Genomic DNA, 19,973 nt, shown 5'->3' with positions numbered 1-19,973 from the left:
ACCAGAAGTTCACCAAGGACCTACCCTCTGGTGTGGAAGATTCCTTCCTGCGACTGGAGGGTGGAGCAAGCAGACTGATTGGAGTAGGCTGATGCTCTGGTGAGCGGACTATGGCAGACATGATGATCTGCTGCCTGGCTGTGGCTGGAGTGGATGGATGAGGGTGGTCTGATATTTTCCGATGAGCAGCTACAGATGAGATAAATATCACTCGTCAACATAACCAATATGAAGAACTAGTTCATAGCAGTGGTTCTGTGCAACCATTCAATGGTTGCAACCGGCAGAAAAATGTGTAGCCTTACTGCATCTTCACAGCAGTAGATAAGATTTAAACAACACATTACTGCTCTAGTGGCATACAATTAAAGGCATGTTTTCAGACCAAAAATGTGCGTCTCCTCCAGATTCACCTTTTCTGCTAACTCCTACCTTCTTCGCGAGCAGATCTGAGCTCAATGCGTGTTTTCTGTAGAGCCTCCTCCAGCTCAGCAGAACGAGCTTTCTCCTTCTCCAGTGCCACTTTCAGCTCATTGTATTGCAGGGGAACCTGTGTGGGTAAAGAAGGGTCCTCTTTCCGCCGACTAAACAGGCCCTAGCAACAGAAACACACAGACAACTCCTAACTCCTAGTAAGAGATGGCTTAAACTAGGCAAAGTGAAACTAGCTAGTGGCAGTCCGGCCAGAGGGCCTAATGGTAATTCTGATATAAGTAAGGATGGATTTTTATCTCATACTGGCACTGGAGAAAAAGTGTTGAGATATGGATTAATTTAAAGAGGGACAAACATTACCTGTTAGTACTTACACCTTGAGTTTCCGAAAGCATCTAAACAGAGGATCTCAAAATATGTGGTTAAAGTTAATTTAAATTCAAAATGACAGAACTGCTTATGACACAGATGTGACAAGCCACGCCACCTGACTAATCAATCCTATGCTACAAGACAACCACTCTAGATACAAAATATGTTCATACACACATACATACTTACTGTTATAAAAAAGAAAAAAGCATGATATAATTAAATTAAAACTCTGTATTCCTACAGCCTCATTGATGTGTAGCTACTGGGTTGTAACCTAAGTATTGTGGGAATAACAAAATACCGGAAAGGCCACGTGAAAGACATTCTGCCTTGTAAAGCTTGTGCTCAGTGACTTGAATACTTAGATGAGGACACATTTGTGTTGCACAAAGAAAGATAAAACAGAATATTTTGAATACACAGCACATAACTAATCACAAAGCCATCATTTAAGTCCATGCCTCAAACCTTTTTCACCCACCTTTTTCTTTTTTGCTGGTTGGTCCATCTTTGCCTGCAGGAAATCAATGAGTTTGGTTTGCTGAGAAATAGTGCCCTCCATTTTCACTTTTTCATGGGAATAGAGAACCTGTGAAACAAACAAACAAATAACGTAAGCAATTTCATCCTAATAGTAGAAACAAACAGACAACTCAAGAGGAGAACAGAATTAAAAACAGTGTATTAGGAAGTGTCACACAGAAACAGTAAGCCACATCCCAAAACTCCACACTAAAGAGGAAGCACAGTCCTGCCCACTGTTTCCTCACCCTCACCTGAATGTTTTCCAGCTGATATTCCAGATCACTTCTTTCAGTCTTCAGAAGGTCTGCTCGATCTAGAGCCTCCTGTAGTCCTTGAGTTAGGCGGAAGATGTGATTCTTTTGCAAATCCATTTGCTGCTGCAGCTTTGCCTGCTGTTAATAGAAAAACAAAGACCAGTGTTTGTTTTTTTAAAAAAACTATTACATGTTAACACTCCTGGTAAATTAAGCATATTGCACAACTTAAAACTAAACTGACACTTTAAAAGCTAAAAAACTACAATATTCTAGAAGTTTTCCTTCCCTTCAGAATGCATTATGACTATTTCCGTGTAGTGTGTTGACATTAATTCATAGCAACAGAATTTCTTTCAACTGTGTTCAAGTTAATTGCTTTTTAAGTATTTTAAAATTTTGTAATTATTAATTGTACTGCACACACATGAAGTAATTTGCATGTCATTTCTCAAGTCCTCTATGCAATCACCAGAAGCTATCTCAGCTGTTCCTAGTAAAAAAAGATCTTTCCTATAAACCAGAATAAACTCCTGCCTCTATTCACATGAGATGAGGAAATTTAAGTCCAAATGTCTACATCTTTGTCTCCAAACAACAACAGAAAAGAGCGCATGATACAACTACTCCTAAATAGTTTTCTTGATGAGAAAATCCCCAAGTATGAAAACCACCAATGCTCAGATATTATTAAGAGCCAGAAATTTTTCACTGCGATTCATAACGGAATTATCAACTCTACAGTAACTTGCCAGTGCCCCAAGTACATCAACGGGCTCTAACTGCCCTGTGCAGCCTGCAACCACCTTTCTCCCAAAATTCTCCTCTACAAACTCTTCCCCCACTACCTAGGTTTTGGCCTGCATTCAACGTCTCACTGATATGGTGCAGGTGTATAACCTTGGATCAGACCTCTGTGAACCCAGCTGAATTATGAAAAAGAGAGCCATGAAAAGCCTCACCTGTGGCCTCCACCCCCCATGCACCCTCAGCACATTGGCTCCAGAGCTGTTTTTGAGCTATGGTCCTTGCCCTTGCTGTGTCAGAACTATTGTGTAGGAATGCTGTACCTGGGCATGAGCACTGCCTTGCAGAGGTGACCTAGGATGTACCTTGTCACTACAGGCTTCTCCAATGATCTCCAGGGCACCGGCTTAACCCAATTACTGTCACCAGGCCTGATCTGGTCTTCTTGTGCAGGTACTGTGGGACTGTGCCTACTGGCTGCAAAGTCCCTGTCCCTGCCCACCTTGCTGGCAGCTCTTGGCTCCCAGCTCACCTTTCCTTGCGCAGCAGTTCACCTTTACAGCTCCCTGCTGTGGCCACCCATTTTGCAAAGTTTTAAGTAAAAACAAAACCCCTATCTTAATTCTCCACAACTGTATATAAGAACAGATATGTAATAACTGCTACCCACACAACTTTCTCCCTTCTTCCCCACACTGTAGAACCTTCTTTAGTTATAACTTGAATTTACAAGGTTACCTCTTCCAGAAGCCTCTGCTTGAGCTCCCTTTCTGTCTCAAGCTTCTGTTGTAAACTGCGTGCATTCATCTCCAACATAGCATGCTTCTTCTCCAGGTCATTGAGCTAGGTAGGTGGGATAGATGATCAGGACAAGGCTAATAAACAATGTTCCATAATCTTAAAATCCAACTTCACAAAGCATACACAAAAGAGAAATGGTACAACTACCCTTTACTTAGTATAACGGGCTGGGGGGGGACAACAATTTGGTATGTCACTGCTCAAATTAAAAATGTGGACATCAAGTTATTGACAGAATGCATTGTACGCTCCTGGGACAGGCCGTTTTTACCTTCAGTCTTTCTCAAAACGGGCACAAGCACAGACTGGGAGACGAGTGGCTGGAGAGCAGCCCTGCAGAAAAAGCTATCTCGGGGGGGCGGGGAGGTTGGTTGCAGGAGGCTCAGTATGAGAGGACAAACTGCATTTTGGGGTGCATCACACACAGCACAGCCAGCCAGGTAAAAGAGGTGATTATCCCACTATACTTAGCATTGGTGCGGCCTCACCTGGAGGTATTGTGTGAAGTTCTGGGCTCCACAATAAAAATGTGTGTGTGTGTGTATAAATTATTTTTAATTTATGAATATAAATAATATTATATATACACATGTATATATAAACATAAAAAATACTGCATCCAGAGGAGGGCAACAAAGCTAGTAAAAGGGCTGGAAGGCATGTCCTATGAAGAGAGCCTGTGGACACTTGGTTTGTCTAGCGTGGAGAAAAGTAGGCCAAGAAGTGACCTCATTGCTCTCTGCAACTTCCTGAGCAGGGGAAGAAGAGAGGGAGGCGCTCTTCTCCCTGCAAACTGACGACAGGATGTGCAGGAGTGGCACAAAGCTGTACCAGGGGAGGTTCAGACTGCATGTTAGAAAAAAATTCTTTACCATGTGGGTCATCATGCACTGGAACAGGCTTCCGAGCAAGGTGGTTGATGTCCCATGCCTGCCAGTTGGCAAGAGGCATTTGGATAATGCCCTCAATGATATGCTTTAACTTTGGGTTAGCCCTGAAGTGGTCAGGCAGTTGGACTGAATGATCTTTGTAGGTCCTTTCCAACTGAACTAATCTATTCTAAAATGAAATCCCAGGTCTTTGGCTTGAAGACAGAATTCTATCCTATTGACCTCCCATCTGTGATCTTTAATCTGCCCCAGCACCTTGAAAAAGCTGCTCAAGACCACATTTCTAGAAGTAACATCTATATAAAAGACAAGTATCTCAGCTAACAATAAAAGTCTCAGGCTGGAAGTTACTTACCTTATCAGAAAGGCTCTCAGCTTTGAGTTTTTGTTCCTTTAGTGCTTGCTGGAGGGCTAGAATCTCTGCCTTGTGTTCTTTGACAGCTAGTTCTACCACCTGGCGAGATTCAGTAATACGCTGATCTGCTCGCACTCTGCATTAAAATGGAAAACACTGTTACCTAACTCCTTTCTGGGTTTGACCTCTTCCTAGCATGCAGTGGCATCAATAACTTTCAGGGGTTTGCCTCAAATTCAAGATGTTGCTTTATAAAGCCTGTTTGTTGCAACACTTTTATTATATAACCCTGTTCCTGCCCCTGCTAGAAAAGCAGCCTGAAGACCCCACAGTAACAGTTTGGAGCAAGGACTAATTTTCCATATAACAAAGTAGAAGAAAAAGAAAATCAAGACTTTTATAAATTGCAGTGATAAATACCATTCCCCTTGAATTGCTCACTTGTAAAGAAACAAAAGGAATAATATTACTGGTGAATGACTATTAACTAATATACCATTTTTAGAACTACCTCACAAGAATTTATATTTAGTTCCAACTCCCATATCCTATTCTAAAAATGCTTTGTAGAAGCTCATACAAGTTAATAAAAACGTGCAATAGAGAGAGAAAAGACCTGCTCTGTTTCTCAGTATCCAGCATCCTCTGCAACTCTCTGACACGACATTCAAACTGAGACTTCTCATCCCCTAGAACGTTTCTCCATGCTTCCCACTGACGCTCTTTCTCCAAGAGTTCATCATTCAGGGCCTCCAAGTCCATTACTTGCTCTTCCAGCATTGTACATGTTGTCTTCAAGGCCTCCATAGTCTAAAAATAAATCCTCCTATCAATTCTCACATCCCACATCAAGCATGCACTTTAAGCTTCAGCCTTACCATTTAACTTACAGTACATGCAAATTGGCAGCAAACATTAGCTGGTAAATCACAACCCATTTATTTCAAGGCTTCCATACATTCACTTGTGATTGCCTTTAATGTCAGTTCTATCACATTATGAAGATTTTGGAATTGCCAGGGTCACAAACTTAAAATAAATAATTCTAAGTTACAATACCTTTACAATGCTAAATATCTAAATAAAATTGCATAAAAACACAAAGGGAAATAACCAAAAATTTCAATTCATTCAAGTACATGGGGAAGGAAGGCTTAAACAATAATCGGTCCAATCGCCTGTAAAGGCATATTCATTCCCCACAAGCTTTCAGATTTAAAAGAATTTTTAGCATTTCAGATAATCATCTAGCTCAACTGTGATCCAGATCTACGTTACTTACTTGTTTCTGACTGGTAAGCTGCATCTCTCTCTCCGTGATCTCTCGACGGAGATGATCAACTTCACTTCGCAATTGGACAACCTCATCGTTGGCCCCTGAGGCCTCATCAAGTTGTTTGGACAAGAAGAAATTCTGATTGTTCAGTTCTGCATTGTCTTCACTGAGCTGGTTCAGCTGCTCTTCCAAATCTGTTATCACCTAGAAAGAAAAATAAATTAGATTATATGTCAGTGAGTACAGCTTTTAGAAAAAGTGTTCTGCTCTTGCAGAACCATTTATTGCCCAGCAAGCAGACAAATACAAGCCGCTTTCTTTTGCAGATTTACACACAGGCTGTATTATAATGGCAGATTTTATGCATGGGAGTGTACTTAGATTAGGAATAGCTTTGTTTCTTACACAAAATGCTGTGAATTTTTTTTGATTGGGTTTAGAGTATAAAAATGCTGCAATGCAATTTAACGTGACAGTTCTCTCTCAAATAATAAAGTACTGTGTTGGGAGTCAGGAGTTCTGGTTGTATTCTCAGATCTGCTGCTGACTCAGTGTGCTTTTGCCAAAGCACCTCATCTTTTTTGCCTCAATTTCCCCTTAAGTGAAATGAGGCTAACGCTTCTCACAGAGACTTTTGAAGCATGATATTTAAGAAAACTGAGTAAGAGGTGCAATGAAGGCAGCATAATCTGATGAATCTTCCTAGAAACGTTGTTTAGATTACTATAAGTAGCACTATATATAGCCAGAAAAAGCAGAAAAATGCAAGAAATATTTTGTCCAAGCAACATCAGCATAGGATATATGAAGAAAGAAAAAAACATGGCAGCACAACAGACTAATAGAAAATCAGTGAAAAGCAAAACCTCAACAAGCACAATAGCCTTGCCTTTAATGAAGTGGAACCGTCCACTTGTTAAGTCAGAATAGCATTAAACTATAATGCTTTAAACCACATTCCCCTTCAATTTAAAGACAAATACAAACAACAGCAGGCCCTTTTCACAGTCCCTTTTCATTTTTATGAATGAAAGGCCATAAACACTGGATGGATGAATACCTGTACCTCTGCCTAACTGAAAAGCAATGTCATCACAACAGAAGGGAAAGGATCCTCAGAATAATCTTGAAAACAGCTTAATAAATAGAATTTCAGAAACCATTAACATTCAACTATTAGAAATATGTTCAAGAGGCATTTTTGCCTAGATGTCAAAGAAAAGCGAATAATATACTTCATTAAATGGGACAAACTAAAATCCCAGAACACAGTTGGCCACACATTCAAATTTAAATGTTCCAATTTCCTACACAAGCCAAGCACTTAAATATATAAAGCAGTAGAGCATAGCACATACATCTCTTCTCAGCTATCTGGAAAGATGACAACCATTTCTTTTTGAAGAATCTGTAACACATATTGGCTGCCTTTTACCATGCCTCTCCTAAATCTAAATTAACGGCATTTGATTTTTAAACTGTTGGCAGAAAAAGTCCAACTGCCATTACTCCCTGCTGGGTGAAGGGGAGATTCCCATGTGTTGGGTCAAATTGAAGTGATTCATAATCTAAAATACAACATTGCTAATGAAAATCTGATCGTGTGGTTGTTCTTGAGCAGTCTTACTGTTCAAAATATGCATTTTATTCTGTATCATGTATCAAGTTTTTGAAGAACCCAGACTGTATCATCAGGATGTCTTAGTGTCATATTGCTGTAGGGATAAAAGCTTGCAAATGTACTTAAACAAACAAAAAGGAACAAAATGCCTGCTTTTCCAGTGTTTTACCTACCATTCTTACAAATAACATTGTAGATTTCTACTAGCTGCCAGATGAGATAATCCCTTTCTTTTTCTTCTACTTTTATTTTTATTTTATGTTTAATCACACCACGTATCTTGGGAATTTTAAGGAACCTGTTATACAGCTATGGTTTCTTCCACTTTCACTGCATATATTAATGCAAGTACTTTGTATAGCAGAAAGTAGAGATAGGATGGAAACAAAATGGATAAGGTGGCATGCAGATATAATACTTCAAACTACTTGACTCGTATTTAAAATTAGCTGTATTTCAAGTCAGTTTTTTCCCTTTAGGGCTGGAAGCTAAGCTCCCACTGACCTTTATTCTAGGTTCTAAGATTGTCTTCTTTCTCTGGACATAACCGAAATTAAACCAAATCACCCGATATTTCACTGTTACATTTAATCGAGTAGGATATTTCTGGAAAATTTCAGACAAAGAACAAAGCAATTAAGAAGGGTTCCAGAAGTAGTAATGTGATCACCTCTCTTGAAGATTTTCCTAACAGTTTATTTATTGAAAATTCCTAAATGGCTTGGCTTAAATTTCAAATATATTACAACCTATGTAATGCAATCTAGATAGATAGATTGTATTTATTTATTTTAAAGAGAGGTAATTGGTTCTTCTCAGTATAATGTTCATTTTTTCATGGAGAAAGGGAAAATTTATTGACAAAATTTTAAAAAACCTATCTATTGGTATATATAACCCAATACGGTTACAGAATTTATAAGTACTGTAAAGCCTAAATGGTGACAGGTAATAGCATCACAGGAAAATGGGGCAAGGTGTGATGTAAATGGCTGTCCTGTGAACCAACAAGGAAGAAAACAGATCAGGAAAACACATGTGATAGGAGATATCGTCTTAGGCATACATATGTACAAACTATACCAGAATCCTGTATCTGAAAAGAGTCAATAGTTTTAGGTATTTTTCTTTTTAGTTAAGGAAATCCCCAGGCAAAACAAACAAACAAACAAAAAACTGAGCTATGCTGGAAATAAATTTTTAAGTATATTAAAGGAAAGCCTAAAAGGAAACACTACTATATCCACTGTTATATCCTTCTGAAACTCAAAATATAATTACAAAAATCTTCAAATGTAAAGCTTATAAAACAACCAAACACTTGGAAGCTTGGAAAAGCACTTCTAGGCAGTACAGGCAGCCTTATCTGTGGCACTGTATCAGCTCTCACAAAGCCACTGAAATTTTCTCCTCAATCTATGTACATCTTCATCGCAGCAAATACAAAAGATTGTGATTATAATCTAACTGGACCACGCTAATCTTGACAGACTGTTCAATATATGCCACATCTAAGCACACAACTTATCTTTATATTGGTATAGAAGATGGTATCTCATTCTTAAATACTATGGATCACCCGAAGCATAATAACTTTTCAGCAAAGTGATTATATTCAGCACAATTCCCTCCCCACTGCACGGTATCAGAGAGGCAGTGTTTCTATATCGTGAGATTGCACAGATTCATAGGTATTATACCTGACCCAAAAAAATTCTCCAGGCAGAGATCACAAATTAAATTGTATAGCAACCAGCAGTTCAGGACTGTGATGATTAGGTTTGTATATCAGACACAGTGTACAAAATTTAATCCATACACTCCACATGTCAAAACCACAGGCAAAATGACGAGGGAAAGAAAGAAAGGAAGCAGTTTTAGAATACTCCCAACTGCAGTTCGCAAACTTCTCCAAAACCTTATCCAGTTCCTTCAGGAAGATGTCTCAGTTCTCAGATGCCACCGACAAATGTGCAGGAAAATGTTAGGACACAGCAAGGTTAACTGCTTCAGAATGCCATCAGCAGTACGTTCTCTGGGGTTTAATTTCATCTCTGGTACAACCTTAATTCAGAACTTCTAAACTAACGTATAGTTTTACCCTACTCATTTCCACTCCTCCCACCATCACTGAGCTTTACTAGAAAGTTAGCTGTCAGAAGTAAGGAAGAAAAAAGACAAAGCCATCTCTCACCCCTAAATTATCATGAGAAGAATGTGGAGCAGGCACCAGCTTCACTTCATCTTAACCTACTCACATTTGGACCTGAGATAGCAAGCTGTTCTAGCTGAAAATTACCGAGCATCTTAATGACCACAGGCACAGATGCATACTTGAATGCAGACAGGCTTGTGTGTCTTCCTGTATGATGGATATTTAATAATCAACTCCTTGCTTTCCGCCTCTTTCCATAATCAGAGAACTTCTGCGACTTGAAACATACCTTACACTGTGATAGATCTCAGTCTCCAAAAATTCATCACAGCTTAGCTTGGGGGACATCACTCATTAGTAGCTGCAAAGCAGGAGGACACTGCATGGTCTGCATACCCTTCCTTCCCACAACAACTCAGTCTTAAAACATATACTCTCCTGTATTCCTCAGTCCTACTCCTCAGAAGATGAGCTGCCTCTTCCAACCGTGAGCCTTGTCCTCAAAGCACGATGATGTCGTCCATAAAGATGGCCCCATTAACACCACATCAACACCCTAAAAGTCTCTGACTTTTTGTTAGACTACAAAAACTACACAGCTCCATTTTTGCCTATAAGAAGCACCTGTCATAACATTTTCTGTGAAATGAAAATCAGGAACAACCCCTCCCAACCAACAGCCAGTAACATAAATATACGTACGTGCGTGCATGTATGTATGTGTGTGGATATTCTTGTTTGTTTGTTTGTTTTACAAATTTAACTAAGCCATATAAAACTTTTCGCCTGGGTATTAGCCTTGTTACAGCGGGCAAGATCTCTTTACTCCAAGAGATAATTTAGCAAAGTATGTAACATGCCTGAATATAATTTTGGAAGTTCTCAAGAATACGTAAAGATTTTTTCCTGTATGCCAACTAATTGGGCCAATGTGGATCAGGAGCTCACACTGAAATCAGGACTTCGTGCATGACTAAAATGGTACGTGTGCCTAAGGGCTTGTTGTAGTTTTAATGCCCCACTATCCCATCTCATAGACAAGTGCAGAATCAAGCATGTTAATGCTTATGATAGCAACACAAAACAATCACAAAGGAACCTCAGGGAGGAGAGATAAACCTTATTTTAATGGTGAAATCTTGAATAAATGGAAGTGCAACATCCAATTAGTACTAAAAATGCCATTCTCCTTTCTAGAGTAAAAGCAATAGCCTGTACCTGAAAAAAAAAAGGAAGATTCAGGCAGTGTATTCCTGGAATAGCAATAGTATTTTTTACTAAGCTGATTGTAAATACTTTATGGGATACCTTTTCTTCTGTTTTTTTATACACATTGCCACCTCCTTACTGAATGTTTTCTTCTTGAAAGAATTCTATTATTATTTAGATAACTTAGCACCATTTTTAACATCAAATGCATTGATGATCCAACAAAAAGCCATAATTAAAAGCCAGATGGAAACAACTGACAGAAATGTAAATCTTCCTATTTAAGAAAATGTATTTTATTTCCAGTGCTTTTGCTGATTGCCAGGGAAATAACTTGAATTTTAAAACTCTAATGGATCACATGGCTAATATTTTTGACAGAACAATTCTTTAAAGGTAGGGAACTAGTCCTTCATCCCTCAACAGATTTGCTGGATAAACTATCATTGTGAGAAGATTATGATAAAATATCACTCTTCATGTGTGGCCATGTGCATCTGTGTGTGTGTAGAGCAGGTGCTACAATTTGCAATTTTTATTGTAATTATGTATCTTATTATTTTTTGCACAACTGAGGTCTTTGTACAAGAAAGCAAAAGCTAGTATTTTCTTTTTGACCCCAACAGTAAAAAAAAAAAAAAAAGTTACAAGATGAAACAATGCAGAGCTATCAAAGCAATTAAATATGAATTCAGAAAGACATAAGAAATTAAGACCAACAATATAGCAATGGTCTTTATGTACACACCCCAAAAGACAACAAATTTAAAACTGAAAATAGGAGAACCTAAAAGATTATTGACTTGGGTCAGAGGCCTCAGCAAAAGAAAGGACAGGAGTGCAGTGAAGGTACAAGGAAAGCAGATGCACATCTGAGGTGTGAGCCTCCTCTATAACTGGAAGCTGCGACCTTTGTAAAACTAGAGTACAGAAGTAGAGTAAGTATTTTTATCTTTTGAACACTAAGAAAAATATCAAAGTAATGCAGTCTTTCAATAATGTGCTTTTTTTCCCTCTCTAATCTTATTTTCATTTTTTCTTACGCTGTCTTGGGTTACTTAATAAGATTAACTAAAAATTAATTCCATACCAGAATTCCATACCAAAAATTAATTCCATACTAAGTTTGCCAGAACAGCTCAAGGAGTTTGTTTCACCTCAAAATGGATGTATTTTCAAAACTTGCTAAAAGAATAAGCCTACTTATTGCTATGCTGCATAAGTAGCAGCATATTACAATTATTCTCTTGAAGTGCTATTTTAAAATGAGTATATATTCTAACCACCTTCAAGTAGAATCAAATGGTCACCAAGAAGTGAAACCTGCATCATATCAGTCCCTATTCAATTAAAATGAGGCTGAAATATCTGGTGAAGGCACCATAATAAACGTTACCTGATCCCTCACTGTCAATAGAAGATTGTCCTATCATTTATCTCAATGGCCCACAGTAAAAAGGATGGACAGCTAGAACTACTTATAACACAGAAAGTTTCTATCCATGGTCAGTTAAATTATACATACATTCTCCCAGGCTGGAAAGAGAATTTATGATGAGCATGTATTATTCATGTAGGAACTATTTCATTAATTTCTTATTGATGAAGAGGTTTTCTGATGCCTGATCCCACTTATCCCGCTAATGGACATACAATGCACAACACTTAAAAATCTTTTCATGCAGAACATTCAAAGCTCTTGACATTCTTGTAATCCTATGGGTCAGTCCTCACTGCTGGAGATTGCTCGCCACACTTATGGAGCCAAAATCCTACAGTAGTGAGATAATGAGTTACAACCTCTGAAAGGCAGCCTACCACACAGTGAAAAGAAGCTACAGATTTTCCAACGCAACTGGTTTTTGCCTGCATGGAGATCACATAAGTATTTTCACAGAAAGCTGTCATTCTTTACAAAGGCCAAGACAGAACAAAAGAACAGAAAATATAGCTATGGATGTAGGATACATGACAACACACATGGAACCAACCTGTGCAAGCGAAGAAGACTACAAAAAGCGAAGTTTCTTTTGAAGACTTTCTTTTAGATGGAGGTTAATACATTTTGCTCTACTTCCTCATTCCTTCAATAGAATATAGTGATATTCTATTAACAGAAGTTAAGCACTGCTTAGTGCTGAAGAGTAACTGAGGGAAACAGAATAACTCTTAAAAGATATTTTTGAAAGACGAAAACTTGTCTGTTAGATACTTATTTTGTCCTTTATTTAGTCCTACAGCACAAAAAAATAGATTTGAGGAAATCACTGGAAGTGGGGAAACAAGATAAAAAAAACAGCAGTTAAGCCTTGCTTACAGGGTGGTGTAAGGAGAAAAAGCCTAAGGAGATCAGCAACCAATGCTGATCCAGAGGTTCAATGCTTCTGCAGTTCATGTCATTGGAAGTCAGATGTTCTCATCAAGCATCACAAGCAAGTTTGAAGTGGTAATCTGCAAGAATACCTACTAATACACAAAGCCTAGGACATCCCTCCTGGACTGATGAAATGAATACAAAAACATGTTGAAAGATCTCAGGCAATGTAAGGTGCAAATTAAGATCCTAGAGTCCTTTCTGCTCTTTGAGCAGATGACCACATGTCATTGCATCATCTGGAACCATAAATTTTCTTGTCTCTTCAAACAGGCTTGAAATCCTCCTTAAAACCCAGAGTAGCATAAATGCTCTCCCATTCGCTCTGGCCTAGATCTACAATGCAGCTCAGGATTTGGACAGGTAGATCTTTTCTCCTTGTGAGTAGAAAAAATCTTTACCTACAGTCGTTTTTGCAGCTGCTACACCATTCTTATTAGCTGCACTGCAATGAGATATTTTTAATTTTCTTTCTTCTCCAAAAAGAAGAATAGTATCAATTTCATAATCCGAATAAAACCTCACAAGTGAGGTTTACCTAAAGCCTAAAAGGAATCAAATCCAATCACCCTAGCTCCTACTAACACCTTGAAGACAGGAGTCCGCATTAGTAACTAATGTCATCAAGGAGTAAATAAGTAAGTTGTTTAGTTCCTTATCCTTAATTTCAAAATAATTCAATGATCTGTATTTAATACTCACTGTGCAGCTATTACGAAGGGCTTCAAATTTACGCTGGATTTCATCTCTATGTGCCTAAAGGAGGTAAGAAGTTAATCATCAATTTTTCATACATTAGAATTAGAATCCAACAGCTGTTGCTAAACAAACTGCAGAACAATCTACCAGCAAGCAAAGTTTGGAAGGCAGATGCTGCACACTGTGAAAGCACTCTGTAGTGGCAAAGAACTGATTAGCAAAAGTCACATCCTACTTAATCAAATTCTCCTAATTCTGAACTACTTTAGGAAAATGTACAAACTCAAGAACTGATTATATAAAAAGTTCCATCATAAATGGTCACCTGATGATATATAGATTCCATGTTAAGTTTGTACATTCATGAGTCGCTTTTACTTCCACACCCAGATTAGTGTTTTGTATAAAATAAATACTGCATACAATTTAACGCTTGCAAAGAAAAACTACAATGAAGCATTATGCAAGCTATCCCAAACAGCTCTGCCAATCTACCTGAATCCTACCATTAAGTACCATTTAATCCTAAGCCTCTCTAAGCAGCAGTGGTGAAACACAATAATCAATTCTTTGGAACACAGCATCCAAAGCACTGAAAAGGGCAAATGCTTATTTTAAAGAAAGCAGTATTGCATGCACCATTTTACCTCCTCATTTACAAGCAAAGCATGACAAAGCAAAAGTTCTTGTTTCAGCCTCATGGCCCCTCTCAAAATTCATTTAGACTAACAAAGTGATTTTACAAGTGTATAATGTCATATGCTATCTGAAACCTTAACAAATGAAAGGTCAGTGCACTAGCACTAGTGCACCAGCTACCTTTCTTTATTCGGAACATTTTTGTTAGAGCCAAGAGACTAAACAGGACAAACTCTTTAGCAGAAATCAAATAATGAGAGCTAAAATATTATCTTACCACAATGTGAAAAATAAAAAAGTATATACAAAAAATTCCGTATCAGAAATTCTCCAAGCCCACTGAACTGGACTATCTTACAACAGCTGGTCCAAAAGCACTACCATTTTGCCAAATTAACAGAAGCAGTAACTGAGTGAACACAGGTCATATACATTCATCTGTTTCATTGGTGGCATAGGGTAAAGATATCAAGCACATCATCATCCTGTTAGCAGTGATATTAGCAGTTATGCAAAGCTTTCAGCTGGGAGGAAGAAGACCTCAATTTTGAGCAAAAAGAAACCGATGCCAGCCATGTTCTGTTCAGTTTCTCTTACGGCCTGGTATTGCTGCCATACTTTCCCAGCATGTACCTGCTTAAGAACAGCTCTGCATAATACCTCCGTTCACCCACCCAAAGCATCAATCTAATAGAAGCACTATCTCAGCAAAGCCTACTATCCCTTCTAAAAAACAGCAATGGCAGAAATATCCAGAATAATAGTTCTTTTATCAAATATCACTGGAGCAAGAGAATGCATGTTTTCAACACTTCAAAATAACTGGATTCAGAGGTCATTGAAGACTGCTTCTTCAATGAGGGTAAGCTGTCAGCCGAAGTAGCAGGTCACACACTTTTCTCCTCTCTCTCTCCCCCCACTGCCCTGGGAATCCTTTCTGAAGAAAATATTTCTTACAATCAAGCACTGTGAAAGCATCTTTTTGTATTCAAGAGACAGCAAACAGCAGCATATAATTTAGAATTTTGTTTCCTGGGAGGGAAAGAGGGGGGAAGGAAGGAATATCTTTTTTCCTTTATATCATTCACACCTTACCAGAGACTGCAGGATACACATGACAATTTTTAATGAAATAAAATTAGGGTGGAATAAAATTAGGGTGTCGTTACCATTATTTTCATAGGATCTTTTTTTTTTCCAAAGCAAGTATAAAGCAGATTAACTCACAGAAAGAAATCATCATATCATTTATGATCATCAAGTACCTTCAAACTCATGATAAATTATTTAAATAAGTAAATAAGAGAGCAGAACTCTGTCAATAACAACTTCACATGCAACTTTCACCTCATCACAAAGCAATAACGCACTTGCAAAGAGTCGAGCAGTTTTGGCACCAATCAACCACTACTAGGAAGCATACATATGGTTAAAGATAATAAGAGAAAATTTGACATTTTAGCCATTCCTGCCTCTATTAACACAAGGCATAATTCATGTCTTCTTCTGAAAATTAAAAAAATTATATAGTAAAAATCGATATTTAACCTCATTATGAAATGTGCACCTAAACAATTCTAATCGAGTGCCAATTTCAGGACTCACCGTGAGAGCTTGAATCTCTTCCTCTGCCTCAGCTGTAGTCTCCTCTAGTTCAGTTTTGGCTTCACGGAGCTGATTCTCCAGGGCTGTCCGTGCAGCCTGCAGCCCAGTAATTTGAGATTCCCGCTCCTGGAGTGTCAGCTGCAATTCCGTCAACTGCCTTTTGAGTTCCAGCTTTTGCTCTTCATGCTCTAGACCAACCTGAAGAATGCAAAAGCAGCATCCAGATATAAATTACTAACAAAGAAAATACAGGCGATGTAATCTCATTTCAAACCTCACTTTAGGATGACATTGCCGTTTCTACCCCAAAATCACATCTTCACAGATTGCTTAAGTGACTGAGAAGTCAAGGATGCAGCATTGCCTACTGCCTAATAAAAGTGACTACTTTGCTTTAAAAAAGATCAAAAACAAGATGGCATTTTGAAATGAAAATATGGGCACAAGAATACTTCCAGCTGTGACTCAAATATCACATATCAAATGTTGATATGAAAAGCAGAAAAGCTGAAGTGGTTTGTGATGACCTTTCTTCACTGAAGTTATATTATTTAAGAATCTTTACGCCTAAACATCAATACTAATCTTTATGTGCATGTAGACATCTAGATTCTTTTTGAAGAAACCAACCAAATCCCCTTGCTCTGGGTTTACTCAAATGGCTTCTATTCAAGGTTTTATTGAGGCATCCTCAGTGATAAACATGTCATTTCCAGAAATGGATACGAAATGAACAAGCAGCAGAACAGATCTCAGTGCTCAAAATCAATTCCAAACCTTAATACCTTCTTCAGGCTGTTTGCTATCCCTTGTGAATCTTTCTGTTGTGCTGCAGATGCAAGACAAGCCCACTAGAAATCTTACAGTGGTCCCAACCAACTTCCGGCCAAACAAGGACACATGTTAGTCATCCAACCCTCTTAGCTAAAGGCAAAATTTCAGTCTTAGATGAAAATTAGTGGAGTGAGACTGGAGAAAGTAAAAAGAAGACCTGAAGTGGATCCAAACTAGTTGATACAAAACTAAAGAACTAAAAATGAAGCAAAGCTCCCAATTTATTTATTTTTTAAAAAGCATATTTTCATATTATTGTTAGTTTTCTCGAAAACTTTTGCAAAATGTGCATGAAGCGATACGTCTCCTGTGTTCTTATAGCACCTCTGTCGCACCGTTTGCTTTCTATTCTGTAGACTCTTATAGTAAAGCTGGTCACTGCACATAGCTAAGCTTTTATTCTCTACCCTGTTACCACTCTAGCTAGAAAACATTATAAGGATATTGTACAAAAAAAAAAAAAGACTCTGAGAAAGCAAGATGATCTAAAAGCTTAATACTTACTGTAATGAGCAATCTTTTTTATTTTGTTTTTATTATTTTTTCATTAAAAAAATAATAACCTCGGGGAGGAACATACTGCTAGATTATAATAAATAATTACATCTTAAAAAACCATTATTAAGACACACAGAACTACGACAAGCTTATTTCTAGTTGTTACTATAATAGTCCAAATGGGTTACATTAAAGCAAATGGAATACATTGGGAGGGATTAAACCCAAGCCTTCACCTCTCGTAGCCTAGTCTCTAACTCCAGCAGGCGGTTCTTGTCAGTGTGATCTTGGTGACTCATCTTCTCCAATTGTTCCTCTAATTTTCGATTCTGGGCCTCTAACTTTCCAGCTTGTGTTTCCAAGTAGAACTTCTGTTGCCTGAGCTCTGAAATCATCTCCTCCTGGGCTTTCCTGACAAGAGAAAAACACAAGTGACAAACATGAAATGTCCTTAAAATATGTCCTTTCACTGGACTGAAGTATGGAAGAACACACCACAAGCTGCCTATTAAGCAGAACAGTTAAGTTAATAGCCTAAATTCTACACCCTTGTATGAAAGTAAGTCAGCTCCATTACTATCTGCAAAACATCCACATAATAGTGGATTCATTGACATATGCCCAGAGCACTAATATTTCATATTTGCAAGTTGCACAGAAAAATAAATTCTACATGTGGCTGTCTACAACAGTATTTAAGCTGTACTTAATTGCTTTCATTTCACCAATTCCTTGTTATGTAGTTTCCTACGCAGGAAAAATAAATGCTAAGAATAGTTGTTTTCACATTATATATTTCCATGAGATAAGAGAAATCCTATGGTTTACGTTTTTTTTGGAGGGGCGTTTAGTTTGTTTGTTCTTTAAAGCTGTAATGGACCCAGAACAAGTTCTAAACTTGACCTACATTGAAGCAAAACTTTGTTGTCTCTGATCAAAGTCTCCATCTATAAAGTGAATGAAAATAATTACTTGTGTGCATAAGAATTTTGAGAGCCCGCAATGTCTGCTAAAAGCAGCAATTAGAATTTTAAATGCATATCCTCATGCATAACAAACAAACAAAAACCACCCCTACGTTATTTACAACTCCTGGAATCATTTTATCATGCATTGGAAAATTCTGCCTCAGGGTGCTTTCTATTTAGAAATCTCACAAAGCTTTACATACATTAATGAATTAATATTTTAAGAAGTTCACTGTGAGATAAACTGTTATTAATCCAATTCCAGAGAAATTATGTGGGTTGCCCAAGATCAAATGGGAAGACTTAACAAAACTAAAAATGGAACTTGTCTTCTGACTCACATTTTTGTGCTTTGCACACAAAACGCTAGTCACTTTTTTTTTCCCCCGTTTTCTCTCTCTTTTTTCTTTTTATTTATCTCTACAGACTATTGGCAGCAAGAGCTCTCAATAATCTGTTATTTTGCTTTCTACTGTTTCCTGGGCTGCCTGCTCAGGTACTCAGATACTGGCAGAACAAAAGCTAACCAAGTTCCACAAGCCTTTGAAGGGTTTAATCACTAGTTCATCTCTTCAAACATGCTCAGATTAGCTGTGGCTTTTGTAGATTCAAAATGAAGTCCAACAGATTTATACATATTCACCACCACAATTCATAAAATAAGCAGAAACTCACTAGCTATCTGCATATATAAACATGGGCATAATAAAGCATTTTTTTCTTAAAATGCTGTTGATTCTGTAAATATCACCTACCAATCCTGCAAAATTACGTTATTTGACAATATTTCTTACAATAAACTATTCAAAGTCATATTTTAAAGCATTATTATATTTTTTTCTTGTTTTCTATTCATCTCAAGGAAAGTGGCCTGCTGTCAGAGGATGCGTCTAGCTCAGCTGAGTTCTTACACTCAGTTCAGCAGCAATGACGACTCTGCATATCCTTCCCAGGTACATGTTGAGACACTGCTTGTGTTTTATTTCAGACTGAAGGTAAGTTATGGCTTTTGCCACCTTGACAGATTTCCTGGGTGATAACTAGAAGTCATCTGGAGCATAAAGCAACTCAGTTAAATTTTTCAGTTACTTCTGTGGTTATTTTTGGCTGTTCAAGCCAGAATAACTTGCCAGATATTTGAAATATAACAAAAATTGGAGCTACTACAAATCTGGAGGCATAATCAGCACTGAAAAGATCAAAAACAAAACAACTCTGCGCCAAAATTCAATCTTGCTTGATTCTATTCAATATTATAAGTGAATCTGTCCAAGAGCTGCCCACAGAGATACTGCCTAACATTGCATCCAGCAGCTGATGGACACTGAAAACATTTATGCAGACAGCCAAACATGATGAATCTCTTAACTCAGTAAGAGCATATACTACTTTAGCACTATCTCGCAAGGCATATCAAACAATCTGTGCTTTTTCCTGTACTTGAAGTAGAAAGTCTACATCATTTAGGAAGGAAAAGCATTTTAAAGACAATAAGGAAACTAAACTAAAATGAAAAGCAAAATGAAGTTCAAATAGACAGGAAGGTCTGACACAAAAGAGAAAAGGTCCAAGATTTCTCCTCTGTGTTAATAAATAAGAAAAATTCACAAGAATAATTGCTGATGACACAGCAACACAAGATGACATTAGAGCTTGTCCAGTAGTATCCCCTAAAACACTGAACTATTACACTGGTTGTTGATGAGAAAACTA

The 19,973-nt window shown here is 37.8% G+C and overlaps 1 protein-coding gene across 22 annotated transcripts in view; it reads right to left on the bottom strand.

Moving 5' to 3' along the window:
* Positions 1-19,973, bottom strand: part of CIT (citron rho-interacting serine/threonine kinase) — a 120,748-nt gene that overhangs the window by 13,453 nt on the left and 87,322 nt on the right. For 19 of the 22 annotated variants that reach the window (XM_066978899.1, XM_066978898.1, XM_066978902.1 and 16 more), the window contains 11 exons: positions 17,529-17,703; positions 15,961-16,158; positions 13,720-13,773; positions 5,665-5,862; positions 4,999-5,192; positions 4,383-4,518; positions 3,075-3,179; positions 1,587-1,727; positions 1,292-1,399; positions 433-595; positions 25-189 (listed from right to left, as the gene is read on the bottom strand). In XM_066978899.1, coding sequence (XP_066835000.1) covers positions 25-189; positions 433-595; positions 1,292-1,399; positions 1,587-1,727; positions 3,075-3,179; positions 4,383-4,518; positions 4,999-5,192; positions 5,665-5,862; positions 13,720-13,773; positions 15,961-16,158; positions 17,529-17,703 — 1,637 coding nt within the window. The remainder of the gene's footprint in view (positions 1-24; positions 190-432; positions 596-1,291; positions 1,400-1,586; positions 1,728-3,074; positions 3,180-4,382; positions 4,519-4,998; positions 5,193-5,664; positions 5,863-13,719; positions 13,774-15,960; positions 16,159-17,528; positions 17,704-19,973) is intronic. The other 3 variants (XM_048063841.2, XM_048063854.2, XM_066978905.1) reach the window with 2 other exon arrangements.

This window comes from Anser cygnoides, chromosome 17 (assembly GCF_040182565.1).
Source record: "Anser cygnoides isolate HZ-2024a breed goose chromosome 17, Taihu_goose_T2T_genome, whole genome shotgun sequence".
NCBI classification, from domain to species: Eukaryota; Metazoa; Chordata; class Aves; order Anseriformes; family Anatidae; genus Anser; species Anser cygnoides.
This window is presented reverse-complemented; position numbering and strand designations above follow the sequence as displayed.